Source organism: Cyprinodon variegatus, unplaced genomic scaffold (genome assembly GCF_000732505.1).
Source record: "Cyprinodon variegatus isolate N-32 unplaced genomic scaffold, C_variegatus-1.0 Scaffold1880, whole genome shotgun sequence".
In the NCBI taxonomy this organism is placed as follows: Eukaryota; Metazoa; Chordata; class Actinopteri; order Cyprinodontiformes; family Cyprinodontidae; genus Cyprinodon; species Cyprinodon variegatus.
This window is the reverse complement of record NW_015152333.1, coordinates 29,367-44,864: the sequence shown is the minus strand read 5'-3', so window position 1 is coordinate 44,864 and position 15,498 is coordinate 29,367. Positions and strand designations below refer to the sequence as shown.

The 15,498-nt window shown below is 37.7% G+C and overlaps 2 protein-coding genes across 2 annotated transcripts in view; one reads left to right on the top strand and one right to left on the bottom strand.

Annotated features, from left to right (window-relative positions):
* Positions 1–242: 242 nt before the first annotated feature.
* On the bottom strand, positions 243–1,435 carry LOC107104775 (sialidase-3-like). The gene is made up of 2 exons (XM_015404863.1): positions 1,340–1,435; positions 243–1,232 (listed from the first exon to the last, which is right to left on the bottom strand). The coding sequence occupies exons 1-2, from the start codon at positions 1,433–1,435 to the stop codon at positions 243–245; spliced, it is 1,086 nt and encodes a 361-aa protein (XP_015260349.1).
* A 7,482-nt stretch (positions 1,436–8,917) lies between these two features.
* The window catches only part of LOC107104776 (ankyrin repeat domain-containing protein 34B-like), a 13,413-nt gene continuing 6,832 nt past the window's right edge, over positions 8,918–15,498 (top strand). Inside the window, exon 1 of the mRNA XM_015404864.1 lies at positions 8,918–8,978. The gene's annotated coding sequence lies outside the window, so the exon portion shown is untranslated. The remainder of the gene's footprint in view (positions 8,979–15,498) is intronic.

Genomic DNA, 15,498 nt, shown 5'->3' with positions numbered 1-15,498 from the left:
CACATGTTGAACAAGTTTTCAAGACTTTAATTAATTGGTCTGAAGTATATACATTGACATGCATTGTGAAATAAAGAAAATTTTATTACATACATATAATTCTGCTATTCTGCTTTTCATTGTAAAATGGTGGTTTCAATTCTTGCATCCAAAAAAATATTTAGGGTAAAAATAGTTTTACATGTGCTGAGCAAGAGGTACACTTAAAGAGGACAGTAAGATGAGTTAAGAGTTGTAGACCTTTACTTTAAAATGCCCTGCTGGACGTCATCATAGGTGAAAAATAAACATGCTATCTGTTCAATTTCAGATTTTTCTCCACACTCCATCAGACAAGCAAACAAACCATCCTCCATGTAAGCTAGGTCAGAGTAACCACTGGGTCCTGGATTAATGACCCAGGGTTTACTCCATTCACCAGGATCTTGTGAGGAGTTGTGCAGATAGATCCCTAAATCCACTCTTTTACTCTGACTGGTTGGGTGAGAGTAAAGCAGCCACAGAGGAGCTGGATTTAACCCGCTTTCCTCAGGTTGAGCTGGAAAGGAAACCACGCTGCCCTGGCAGCCTGTACCTGTTTGCACAAGCTTGGAAGTGACTTTCCTGAAACTATCTTCACAATCTTTAGCAACTGCTTCCACCCGTAAGCCTCCCCAGCTTCGAGCATTGCAGTAGATTAACCTCTCACCTTGCTCATCAGATATCTCAGCTATTTCACATTCAAGTGATGTTTCTTCAAGCATTTTCCCATTTTTCAAACTCTTCTCATCATTATCACTGTAAATTATCAGCGCATGGGGAGGAGGGCAGCAATAATTTGTACAACCAAATGGGCCACACCAACAAAATAAAGTAGCCAGGCATCTACGGCCACCTTCACAACAGCTGCAACAGGAAGGATAAGCATAAGCAGGAACAATCAGTCTGCCAGTCTCGGTTTGAACGCCATGGCCCGGACCAACAGCAAATGTTGCCCAATTCTTTACTTGAGAAAGGTTGTCAGTCAGCTCAGTGATATCGTTCCAGGTTTTACCGCCATCCTTGGTTGAAATGAAGAACAGAGAGGCTTTATTGATGCCCCAAAAAATCTGTCCTGCCTCTGGGATAATTCCTTCAACCCCGATGACAAACAGATAAAGCGTGTGGCTTTTCTTGGCGTAGATCGGGCAAGGGTTCATCGGGCGTTTTCCTTTGAGATTTTTCTTCGTCACAATTTCTTTAGACTCTGACCACTTAAACGGAAATAATCACACATCAGATATTAGCTTTTTTGAATGAACTATATTTGTGCAGAAAAGAAAAACAAAAAAGGTGAAAAACTAATTTTGTTATTACTTACTTTCACCGAGTTCTCTTCTCTGTTCAGGTTTCCAGTTTTCATGAGTTTTCTCTTTATTGTCAAATACGAGAGCGGGGATCCTGTAAACCTCTTCATGTTTTGAGAGAAAAACTGTTGTTTTCTCTATCTTTGGTTTTTCTATACTTGAACCGCTGCTCCCCATGTTTTAATGGCTGTAAGTAGATAGAGGAAGAAGGGTCACACTGTTGGTGCCCGCCTTTATCAGTGCTGGTGGCAGGGTGTGGAATTGTATGGCCTATGGGAGCAAACTTGCTGGGATTTCTTTTGTTAGTTTTTTTTTTAATGAAAAAAGCTTGTTAGCTTGTTGAAGAATATTTTACACATTTTTTGTAGCGTAGAAACAAACAAACAAAAAAAGAGTATATATTGTGAATTCTTAAGGTACATCTGCCTTTAACTCTAATTCCAAAAGAATCTTATGAATAAAAATAGGTCCTAGATCCTTAAAGTTGAAGATTTCTCCAAGAATAATAAGTCATTTTATCTTTACCAGTAAGGTTAAGTATAGCTCTTATGCCCTTTTTGTATTAAAATTGAACAATTTATTTAGAAACAAGAACAGGCAAAACTACGTCCCCTAAACTGAGGAACTCCCACACCCCAGTCCATTCTTTCATTTACTGACATTACTGACATTATTGAAGGTGAAAACAAAACAAAAACGTCCTGATAGAGCACACTTTGACAGATCTATTTCTCCTGCTAAAACACTAAGATCTCAAGTTACTGCCTGATGGGGACATCATGTGGTCAACTTGTGATTCTGACCCCCCAGCACATAATCTAAAAAAGAAATCCAGAAATCAGTATCTATGATTTTTTATATATTAATTTCTATGATACATTTGCAAATAAGTATGTGAACACCTGTTTATCAGCTAGAATTCTGACCCTCAAAGACCTGTTGGTCTGTCTTCAAAATGTCCACCTATGTTCCATTTATTATCCTAAATTAGATGCACCTGTTTAAGGTCATTATCTGCACAAAGGCACCTGTCCACCCCAAAAAATCAGACTACTGACATGGCTGAGACCAAAGAGCTGTCCGAAGACACTAGAGATGCTTCAACAATCCCCAGAGTTCATAAAGCTTCAAGTGAACATGTCACCATCTACTGGTGGAGTGCAGAACTACACTTAATAATATAATCTGATTTTTGCAATGGTTTTTCTTGTTTTATTTCCATTTAAATTCCTTTGATATAGTTCATGATTTCTTGTGAATAATAGCCTACATTCTTTTGTAAGTTTTTTTTGTGCGTAAAAAGTCTTAGAGGAGAACGTCTTTAAAGGTACACCGTTCATCCATCCATTTTCCATCACACTTATCGAAAAGCGGGGTCATGAGGAGCACTGGTGCCTATCTCCAGCTGTCTACAGGCGAGAGGCGGGGTACACCCTGGACAGGTCATCAGTGTATCGCAGGGCAACATAGAGACAAACAGGACAAACAACCATTCAGGAACACACTCACACCTAAGGGGAGTTTAGAGAAGCCAATTCACCTAACAGTCATGTTTTTGGACTGTGAGAGAAAACCAGAGTACCTGGAGAGACCCCAAGCATGCAAACTCCATGCAGAAAGACCCGGGGCCTGAATTGACCCCAGATGCGTCTTGCAGCAAGGCAGCAGTGCTACCCACTTCTCAACTGAGCAGGTTTTTCTGTTATTTTCGTGACATACGCTCAAGCAGACAGTGTTTGTGCATGTCAGGATGAGCAAAATGAAAGGTGCTTGTTATTTTTAATTAATAGTTTTTTCACAGTTTTTGGTTTTAATCTGGTTGGAAGTTATGTCTCCAACCAATCTTTTGATTAAACCAACCAATCTAATTTGGAAGTGTTTTTACCCAATCTTTATTGGTAAAAGGGAAAACCAATAGAAATAGGTCACTTAGGCCAAAACATTGGTTAAGCAGTACAGCAACTTTCTAAACTTATACGAAGTCTCAAACACACAATCAAACACCAGCTGAATGGCAGCGAAATTCCCTGAAACTCCCAGCAAAATCCCATCCAACTTCCACTCAATGGACTGACACCCTCCTTCTCCTGGGCAAGCATATTTTTTTAACTCCAACTCCCCCCTTTCACTGAATTACAGGCTCTGACCAGGAGATGGCACTACTCTTTAGCTCTTAATGTCCAAAACTCATGACAGAAAGAATATTTTAGCTTAAAGATTAATCTTTAAAAAATAATTTTAGGGGACCAGCCAAGGACCCATCAAGGAAAGTGGTAAATTTTTGACTGAATACTGTGCCTGTTTAAATGCCTTTGGAAGTTCTGGACGGAACTTGGCGATAGTGGGCTTCAGATGTCATCAAATACAGCCCCTACACTAAATGAAGCAAGCCTTGATACGTGCTTCACAGAAACGCCACCTCCACTACTCAAACACACGCCTCTGAGCCTTGGCTGATCTCATAACATCACTAGCTACAGGGAAACTACCAGGCATCTTGGTGAAACAATGTTGGAGCAATCATTAGAATATGAAAGAAGCTAAAGTTGACTATCAATCTCCCTCAGACTGGGGCTCCATGCAAGATCTCACCTCGTGGGATCTCAATGATCCTAGCAAAGGTGAAAAATTAGCCCAAAACTACAGGGGAGGAGCTGGTCAATGACGTTAAAAGAGCTGGGACCACCGTTTCCATGGTTACTGTTGGTAAGACACTAAGAGGTCCATGGTTTGGAGGGAGCTCAAACTCCATGTTTCTCAGCGACAGCCCAGAAACATGGCTGATATAGAGAAGATCTGTGAGGAGGAGTGGGCCAAAATCCCTCCTGAAGTTTGTGCAGACCTGGTGAAAAACTTCAGGAAACCTTTGACCTCTGTAATTGAAAACAAAGGCTACTGTACCAAATATTATCATTGATTTTCTCAGATGTTCAAATACTTCTTTGCAGCTGTATCATACAAATAAATAGTTAGAAAAATCAGACACTGTGATTATGATTCACACCCCTCCATGACTTATAAGTGTGAGAACTTGCAAAATATTTTGTGTATTTATTGCATTTTGTATGTACTTCTATGTCCTCAAACTCCACTCAAGGCTGCTCAGACTGAGCCTGGTTCTGATGCAGGTTTCTTCCTGCTGAAAGGGAGTTTTTCCTCTCCATTGTCGCTACAAGCATGTTTGGTGTGAGGGATTGCTGAAGAGTCAACGACAAAATGCAAGCGAAAATCATCACTGCGACCTCATTCAGGAGGAACGTCTCAAGTCAATGACTCGATGCATTCAACTGGTTTTCTTTGATAGAAACATTTCACCAATCTGTAAAGTGTCATGAAATAACATGTGTTGTGAATTTTTGCTATATAAATAAACAGCAATGTACAGAATTGAGTGAAGAGTGAACATTTTTGTTTTGCCTGACTTACTGTACAGATCTGTATCTTTAAATAACCAAATAAGATTTAAAGATATCTAACAGGGTGACTGGTGTGGAAAATCTCAAGTTAATGTCACACACTCATTGCCGTCTACAGTAGAATTCACAATCCAAACACTTGATTTCTTCTGGCAGTTTATGATGCCAAACAACACAAGGAACTGCCAGAAGAAAATGAAATAAAAAAAATCAGGTGTTGTTTGGCATCAGAATTGAGATGCACCTGTTCTAGAACTGTTAGGTGCAAACTCATCAAACCTTTCTGCTGAATTTATTTAGCTATTTGTGAGCAGCTGACAAGGTACCACAAAGCAGTAGGAGAGGTGTTATAGCTGAAATCAGTCTCAATATTAGAGTAACATTGTTTATTAGTCAAACTGCTTTACTTTGTTAATCTATGTAAGATTTTCCTATACAGCTTGAACTTTCTAAGGATGAAATAACATCTTTAGTAAAATGCATCATTAAAGGTACATCTGTCAAAATCTTTGGTGTTTTACGAAAAGACTGGCAACACCTTTACAATTAGACTTATATTTTAGGAAATTTTTGTATTTTTTTTTTCTAAAGAATGACAATTTACACCACAAAATTAATGAAAAAAGAATACTCATTCATCCAAAACTACTTTTTGGTATTGAATACTCATAACAAAATAAAAAAAGAATGCAACCATGTAGGAATACGTTATCTCTAAACTAAGTTCATAAGTCTAAGTTGAATGTTGATGAATTAAAAGACCTCAGTGATAGAGGTTTGTGATGTGAAAAAACATATATATACGAGAGGCGCTCGATAATAATAGAGATCTGTAATTTTTATCATAGGTGCACTTCAACTATGAGAGACAAAATGAGAAAATGTGATAGCCTGGATTTTTTTTCTCATGTTGTCTCTCATAGTTGAAGTGCACCTGTGATAAAAAATTACAGATCTCTATTATTATTCTAAGTAGTAGAACTTGCACAATCATATATATATATATATATATATATATATATATATATATATATATAGTCCGCATCTTGTCTGCTCCTAGTGCGCAGGCGGTGGATGTGCTGTCTGACTTCATTCAGATGACACCGTTTCAACCCACCTCCAGCCCCCCCTCCACCTTTGTAGCTTAAGCTTCATCAGGGTGTCATTCCTCAGGGAGTCTTACTGTGTTCCTTGTCTCATCTCAACCAGCCTGGCAGAAGACCGCTATTATGAGCCTGGTTCTACCAGAGGTTTCTTCCCAACAAGGAGTTTTTCCTCTCCACTGTCACTTCATGCTTCCTCATCATGGACAGGTTCTCCAACCTGTGTTATCCAACTGGACTTCCATCTTCCAGGTCCCTGAGTGAAGCTCTAGTATCAGCTCACGCAGTCCGATGGATCTCTCCATAAAGCTCAGCAGACCGTCTCTCTAATCAGCAGTCTTCAGACTGACCAACTTCATCTATTTCCACTCCACCACCAGTTTCAGGCCTGGGGGAAACAGCCCTATTCTTTGCTCCTGATCATGCATATCTATCAAAATTCAGCGCTATATTCCTGCCGAGGTCTGAGCGCCAAAGACAAAGTGATTGTATCAATAAATTTCTCCTAATTGTCTTTTCTCTTCATGTGAGTTTTTCAGATTGAAATGTATATCATGTGCAATTTATCAGAGCAAGTGATAAATGGTAAATGCTGTGTAAAACTAAGCTAAATTGGTTATTTATTGCTTAGATAAGATTGCTGTCACTAGGATAAAGACTAATAATGCAGGAGGGGGGGTATATAATTTAAATGAAATTAAATTAAATAAAGGAGCGTACACCAGATCAAACAGAGTGCTGTTCTTCTTTTCTTTTTCACATTATACATTCATAAGTTTTCTTCATATTTTGATTATGAACAGTTTCTTCTATAATTGTTGGTTCTATTTGTTGGTAAAAAGTCAAAAAAGTTTGTGAACCTCTGCTGTTTACTGGAATTCCAGGTTCAAATCCTGTGAGGTCAGCTCACCTTCTAATGAATAAAACCAATGATGCCTAGAAAATATACATTCTTTATTTTTTGATAACTACATTTAAATGGATACGAGTGGCTGCAATCTGCAGTTATACCACTAGATGTCCCTATTGTTCTTCTAAAAACTTTCCCTTTCTGATTTTCAAGCTAACAGTTTATGGTGGAAAGGGCAGAGTATCCTGTGGCTGGGTTGTAGTGAAAAACAACAAGGCATGTCCAAGGCCAGAACCCAGGACCTTCTTTCTACCACTTCTAACCACGGTGTTCAAATCAACCTTGAAGCAGGAGTTTTCTCTAAGTTTGGGCTCTAATTTGGGGGTTTTGGTTGTCAGTCAGGTGATGCAGGATGCTCTCCTGGCTTACCAGTGTGTGCTTGATGTAAGTAGGCTGCAGGTGGACTGAATAAATAGACCCTTTTATCAAGGACTAGATTATGTAATCTGTTCTGGTGCTACATACAGGTGCAGCAAGAATTTTCACATTAGATGGCAGCAACAGTAGCCATGAAAATTTTTTCCATTTTCCTTGATGGGCCCTTGGCTGGTCCTCAGTTGGTCCCCTACAATTCCTTTTTAGACATCATTCTTTGTACTGAAATATTCTTTCTGTCATGATTTATGGACAGTAAGATCTAAAGAGAAGCATCATCTCCTGGTCAGATCCTGTAATTCAGTGAAAGGGTGGAGTCAGAGTATAAAAATATGCAAGAGGAGGTCCAGTGGCTGGAAGTTGGAGGGGATTTTGCTGGGAGTTGCAGGGAAGTGGGCTGTCATCCGGCTGGCAAAGACTGGGAAGGGACATTTTTAATGACTGCTACTGTATGCTCCCATCACTTCTGTAGCTTTTGCTTTTACTGTAGTTCACATTCGTTTCTCTTTTTTTTTTGTGTGATACTCATTTCCAGTTAAAATCTTGTTCTATCTATAAAAAAAATAATTACAGGGTCTTAAACTGGCCTCAACCAGATCTTTCAAGGCCCAACAATATGAGGTGTAGACCAAGACTAGCAGAAAACTGTTTTGGTAAAAGTTAAACTTAAGGATAAAAAAGGTCAGAAAATGTTTAATTACAAATAGAAAAGTAAAAGTATTAAGTATATTTACAATAGTTCCTTTCCATTTGAACAAAGTTAACACAATAGCCATCTTGTAGAACAACATGCATCAATAACTGAGCTGTATGCCTGAGAAAACAAAAAAAGTAAGCCTTTTTCAGATTGTTTATTCAGTTACATTTAAAATAGTAAATTATGAAAATATAAAATCTGTCAAACCAAATGGAAAAAATTCTTTAAAAAAAAAATCTAAAATACTCTAGTCTGTCAAATTTTTTTTTAATATTACAATTTGAAAAATAAAGATGTGAAAAATAATCAGAGAAAGAAAAGTTCCACTAAACCCCTTTTTTTGTTGAAATGTTTTTCTTTTTCCAATTTCAATTTTTATTAATTATATTGTTTTTCAATTTTTCCTGTATGAAATCTGAAATTTTGTCTAATTTCTCTTTACAAAACATGTTCTTTGCTTGCAATAATGATGGAATAAAATTCCCTCCATTTATTTATAGTTGTGTATGTGGGTTTCTTGTGATGACATGTTAACTATCTAATACTGATGCTCTTTTTTATGTCCAACAGATTAAAGTAAACAGTCAGGTTCTGGTTCTTGCACAGGTGCATACACACCCCCACACATAGAGCGAACAGTTCCTCGAGCACAATTACAACGTGTGCCGTCATTCGGCCTCTTTGATGGTTGTCATGGAGATGTCATTGATAAGCTGGATGAAATTATTTTTCCTTTCTGAGCGGAACTATTGAAAGTCCTCCGTGTCTACTTTCACCATTAGCGAGCCTTTGCTGAATTAGAGTCCCTATAATGAAAAGACAAACCGGCGATGCAGCAGAGTTGGGTTGCTATAGTGCTTCACCTTGTGCGTTCATCTCTGTGAACCTTTCCTGTTTTGCCTCCCTGCAACTCTTCCCGAGCTGCTGCTGCTGCTGCTTCTGTGATGGATTAACCATTTCTTAGACCTGCCTGACAACAAGCCTTCTATCTCTCTCTTTCATCACTTTCTTTGTCCAAGGAGAGAAGTCAGTCTGCACAACCTTGACTGCTGTTGCTAGTGTCTCCTTTCACTTAGTGTGACACATACATACATCAACTCGTCAGTTGCCGCTCTGCACCAGGAGAGTGGATTTCTGACTGACTGAAAACTGGTGAGTGGGACACACACGAGTAGCTGTTATTCATGAACTTTACAACTTAATATACCTTTTCTCTTATATGGCTTAGTTATTCCCGGTGCCAAATTGTTGAACATATTACTGAAGGTGTTGTTCTTGCAGAGAAGCTATGATAATAATGTGGTATATTCTAGTTTTTTTCATGATTTCTAACAGAAGTATCTGCCGAATGGATATGGGAAAATAATCTGTATGCAGAAAAACACACATGGAGTTTGTCTGTTCCTCTGCAGTATAAATGTTAAGCTAATTATGATCTGGTGAAGTCATATTATTCATCTGCCTTGTGAGATCAAGGATAGGCAAATACTGTGTATGCTTTATAAGAGCAAAGAATGGCTGTAATCGTCACTATCTGTGGTGAAAAGTAAATATAAGGAAAAGCAAACAGGTGGCATTATGGTAGATTGCATGTTATATTTGGCAAACTTTGTGTTTTGCAATAAAAATATCTTGAGCTGTCCTCTGGGGTGTGACATAAGCATTTCACTCTGTATTTTTGTCTTTCTTATGTAATTTTAAAACAAGCTGTACCCATGTATTTTATACTAGTTTGTAGTTTTACACCTTCATATTATTTTTCTCCTAACCCTTTTCATGCTTCAATCATTTCTAAAGCATTTGGGATGGTATGGTAAAGGACTTGATGGGAATCAGGAGACATGACGAAGATGGAATGAACACATCTGCCTCGGATGGCTTTAGATAAATGGTTGAGGCCCACTTCTCAATGCATCTGATGCAGTAGTGTGCAAAGTCGTAAAATATGTGTGATTTCTTCTGTTTTTGCACAATCTGCTGATGTCAGTGGCGCAAGTGTTTTACGATATAAAAGTTGCATTCAGGCAAAAACATATTTATTTAAAAATCAAAACAGAGTTTCTTCAATTTAACTAACACTCACATCGTTGAATTAGACAAAATAAGTATTTAATTAAGTATTTTAATTTCAATTCAGTTTATTATACAAAGCCTATTCACAAAACATATCAAATCAAAGCACTTTACAAAGATTATTCAATTAAGTCACAGTCAGACAAAAAGGACAACACTGAGAAACAGGCAGAGCTCGAACAGCTATAAAAAAAATTTTCTACCTTTAGAAATTTTAGGAATCACTAGTAAACCTGCAGGCCAAGAGCAAAGTGCTCTGTTAGGAACCTAAGGAATGATCAAATTTCTTTGCCAATTAAAGTTTTATATGTGAGAAGGATGATTTTAAATTCTAAGAAGAGAAGCTAGGATAGGAGAGATGTGGCTGCAGCATTTTTTTTATCAGCAATATAAGATGAAAAAAGGCCTTATACAGTATGACTATGCCTGTTTTCGAAAATAGACATGCACACAGGAGAGTTTAAAGATGCTTAATCCCCTTATCTTGTTAGAGCTTTTTGATTTTGTGTGTCCAGTAGTGGATCAAACAACACAAAGTTCCTCCAAAATCTCTTTTTTATATTGTCTTTATATATAGTTTCAGAACCTACCCATTTAAAGGTGCATAATTATGTTATATGCCTATAAAAAAAAGACCAAAAACTATTTTTTGATTTTCCATTTGATCATGAAAAATGATTTTTGTTCTTTATTTCCACATTTTACTGGGATATGCTAAGTGGCTTAGCCACAGCAGGGTACTCCCCTGTTTCCCCACTGTGCACATGCTCAGTATGATCCTTTGTAATTTGAAATATAAAGAAAGGTCTCTATTTGCTAAGAAACGGAGCAAAATGAAGCATAAAATACACAAAAAAAAACAAATATACCAGTAGAATGTGGTAATCTTTCACAAAACACTTTTCATACAGACACACTGAGATAAAAATGTAACATGGACTTTTAAGGGCTATGATATTTTAAATATGTTGAGCTTTTTTTTTTTGTAAGGCACATTTACAACATTAATGTCCCAGTACAGCGAAGGCCCACGGCTGTATCGTGCCACACACACATTGTTTATCGCAGCCAAGGCCTGATAAAGCCCAGAGTGCAGAAAACAATAGCGACAATTAAAGTTCAGCCTTAGTGCTTTAATGAATGACTGACTTGTGCAGCCAAGCAACAGCAAAGGAAAGATTGAAGTGATGACCAAATAAGGAACATAATGATTAAAGTCGCACCACCTCCAGCTCTTCTGTTGAACACTGTGCAGGTGGTGTTTTGTACGCAGCTGTTGACAGAAACGTTTAGCATCTCATAGAAGCAGCAGGATGAAAGATTGACGTTTGTTAATATCCAAGTCAGTGTGCTAAGCTTAATGCCATCAACTCCAGTTCAAGAGAAGAAAAGCTGAAAAATCTGACATTATGTCCACCTCCAGGTCATTTAATGCCTGTACAGTGGCTTTAAATAGTATCCATTAAGGAGAAGATCAGGTTTTTGGGCTAATAAAAGATTATGATGAAAGCCTTAAACAATATTTCTGCTAGATTTAGCTTAGCTTAGGCAAAGCCAAACCAATCCAACATTACTTTCTGCTGAAGATATTATTGCATTTATTTACAAGTATTTATGGCCTCACTGTGAAGCTGAAAAGGAAACTTCTACATCTCCAGCTTTCAAGCAGACATGAAAAGATTTGGGAGCAAAACTAACTGAAGGTACAAATAACACATCCTAGATCTGAATGAATGAAATATACTCACTGAATACACATAAAATCATCAATGTATATCCCATTTATGAACTAATTGATTGTTGCATTTGGAGTCACACAAAACTAAAGTGCAAAAACACACTACAGGCTGCTCCAACTTTGATGTAATATCCTTAAAACAGATCATAATGAGGCTCAATAATGTGTTTGGCCTCCACATGCCTGTATGACCTCCCTAGAATGCCTGGCCAATTCTTTTACAGTTTGTAGTGCAATATGACATTGGTGGATGGATTGGAACATGTTGTCCCAAATTTGCTCAATCGGATTCAGGTCTGGGGAATGGACATGTCCGTCCATAGGTTAAATGCCTTCATCTTGCAGGAACTGTTGACACCTTCCAGCAACATGAGGTCTAGCATTGTCCTGCATTAGGATGAAACCAGGGCCAACCGCACCAGAATATGGTCTCACAAGGACTCGGAGGATCTCATCTTGGTACCTCATAACAATGATGCTACCTCTGTTGAGTACATAGAGGGCCGTGCCGCCCTCCAGAGAAATGCCACCCCACAACATTACTGACCCACTGCCAAAAGGATCATGCTGAAGGATGTTGCAGGTAGGAGATCGCTCTCCACTGTGTCTCCAGACTCTGTCAGGTCTGTCACATGTGCTCAGTGTGAACCTGCTATCATCTGTGAAGAGCACAGGGCGCAAGTGGTCAATTAGCCAAAGCTGGTGTTTTCTGGCAAATGTCAAGCATCCTGCATGATGTTGGGCTGTGAGCAAAACCCCCATCTGCGGCCCTTATTGAATCAGTTTCTAACCGTTTGTGCAGACACAAGCACATTTGTAGCCTACTGAAGGTCATTTTTCAGGGCTCTGGCAGTGCCCCTCCTGTTCCTCCTTGTACAAAGGCAGAGGCAGTGGTCCTGCTGCTGGGTCGTTGCCGTCCTACGGCCTCCTCCACATCTCCTGGTGTACTGACCTGTCTCCTGGTAGTGCCTCCGGCCACTGGACACTACGCTGACAGACACAGCAAACCTTCTTGCCACAGATCTGATTGATCCATCCTGGATGAGCTACACTACGATCCACTTGTGTGGATTAGAGTCTGTCTTGTGCTATCATGGACATGAAAGTAACACCATTTAAAATCTGACCAAAACAGCCAGAAAGCACAGGTACTGAGAAGTGGTCTGTGGTCCCCACCTGCAGAACCACTCCATGATTGAGTGTGCCTTGCTATTGTCAATAATTTCCACCTGTTGTCTATTCCATTTGCACAACAGCATGTAAAACTGTTTATCAGTCAGTATTGCTTCCCCTGTGGACAGTTTGATTTCACAGAATATCACTTTAATTGAAATTATATAGTTTTGTTTATGTGCTCCCTTTACTGTTTTTGAGCAGTGTAAGAAAAACATTGAATGAAATATTATGTTCTCATTACCTTTGCTTGACTGCAGGCATGCTGTTCTTTTGATTATGCACAGTTTTTTTCTATGCATGAAATTGCATTGGTTATTATGCCTCAGAGTTTTAGTTTGGTTCAATCACACCAGAGCACAATCTGCTAAAAACATAGTACTGCAGATGCTTTTTTAAAATCCCTTCACTGTGGCTGTAGATCTCACGATTCAATGTTTTCTATAAATATTACTGATTAGTTGGTATTTTCCTCTTTACTGGTATTGTTATACAATAAGGACTTTTAGAGTCTTTCTGACATCTTGGGAATCTAATGTTAAAATAAACATATTAAGTGAATTTTATTCCATTATTGCTGCAATTTAAAAAAACATTTGATAAGTGGAAATACAAAAAAAAAAATCAACCCAGAAAGGAAACTTTGCATGTAACTTAGCTTGAGAAGCGAAGATGCAATTCTGTTTGTCTGCACTGACATTAGCAGCAACGTTTTATTGGTCAAAAGTGAGTGTTTGTATTTGGCTTGAAGTGAAAAATATGATTTTGGAAAAAGAGAACAATTTGTAAAATTCAATCTGAAATAGAGAAAAGTGAAAAAATAAAATAAAATAATTAATAATAATAAATTAACTATACCAATTCTGAAACTAATACTGAAAATTTTTAATAAAAAAATAAAATGCAAATAATAATACAAAAATTTTTAAAAAACAGGGGGGAAAAAATGTTTCTCTCACCTTTTTTATAATAAAGTTTTTCAAAATTTTACTTTTGGATTGCATCTTTTTTCTTTACAAAACATGTTCTTTGCTCACAACTAAAAAATGGAACAAAATTCACTCCCTTTTCTGCAAAGGGCAGAAAAATCCTAGCATTGGTGAAGTATTTAGTAATACATTTTGGGTCAAAAATATACCACAACTATACGTAAACTTCTCATTGGATGTGGTCTGCCTATGCTGCGGATGAGTCAGAGCGTCCACCATGTTGAATGCGGCAAATCTGTTGAGACATTTAAACAGTATCAGAGGGACTTTAAACTCAGAATATACGTTATGTTTGCAATATTTTTATTTTTGTAATATTACGAATTTATTTTCGCATCCCTTTGGCTTCATTCTCCTGACTGTATTCTCATAACGAATAGAAATAATTAAAAGAATCTAACCTGGCCCCATTTCTCCAGGAATGAAATACTTCCGCAAACTGTGACTATTTTGGAAATGTTCCCCCAAATTCTGTTAATATGACATTTGTCTCTTAATTTTACCACATTTTTTTTCCTTTATTGTCCTAGGACATTTTTTCCTCATATTAGTAATATTATATCTATGTCTCTGTTCCTAATTNAAAAAACTGTTTCTCTCATCTTTGATTGCATCTTCTTTCTTTACAAAACATGTTCTTTGCTCACAACTAAAAAAATAAAACAAAATTCACTCCCTTTTCTGCAAAGGGCAGACAAATCCTAGCATTGGTGCAGTATTTAGTAATACATTTTGGGTCAAAAATATACCCCAACTATAGACATTATATACGTAAACTTCTCATTGGATGGTGTCTGCCTATGCTGCGGATGAGTCAGAGCGTCCACCATGTTGAATGCGGCAAATCTATTGAGACATTTAAACAGTATCTGAGGGATTTTAATCTCAGAATATACATTATATTCGTACTATTTTTATTTTTGTAATATTACGAGTTTATTTTTCGCATCCCTTTGGCTTCATTCTCCTGTATGTATTCTCATAAAGAATAGAAATAATTAAAAGAATCTAACCTGGCCCCATTTCTCCAGGAATGAAATAGTTCCGCAAACTGTGACTATTCTGGAAATGTTGCCCCTAATTCTGATAATATTACGTTTATCTCTTAATATTACCACATTTTCTTTTTTTCCTTTATTGTCCTAGGACATTTTTTCCTCATATTAGTAATATTTTATCTATGTCTGTACCTAATCATGTGACATGGTGTTATGAAAAAAATTAAGACCACAATATTACATATATATATATATATATATATATATATATATATATATATATATATATATATATACGAGGGGCATTCAATAAGTGATGCCCCTGAGACACTTCCAGATGTTTGGTCCAGCTGAAATTTTGCATGTAGGGTTATTTAAATGGAGCCTAAGCAGAAGTTCAACTGACGAAACTCATTGCTTTTCATACATCCACCTGAGACATAGCCAATCAGCTTTGAACCACACCTCCACGAAAGCCAATCAGTATCCAAAGTTCATCTTAAAAGGCCTCAGATCCGCACCTGTCTGCTCCTGTGCGCAGGCGGCAAATGCGTTGTGTGACTTCATTCCGATGACACAGTTTCAACCCACCTCCAGCTCCTCCTCCACCTTCGTAGCTAAAGCTTCATCAGAGTGTCATTCCTCCCGGACTCTTATTGCGTTCCACGTCTCATTTCAACTGGTCCAGCAGAAGACCGCCA

Bases quoted from the DNA above. Each gene is read 5' to 3' on its own strand.
- LOC107104775 (XM_015404863.1), bottom strand. From the start codon at position 1,435: ATGAAGAGGTTTACAGGATCCCCGCTCTCGTATTTGACAATAAAGAGA. The intron at 1,233-1,339 runs GTAAGTAATAAC...TTTCCGTTTAAG, and splicing joins GAGAAGAGAACTCGGTGAAA to TGGTCAGAGTCTAAAGAAAT.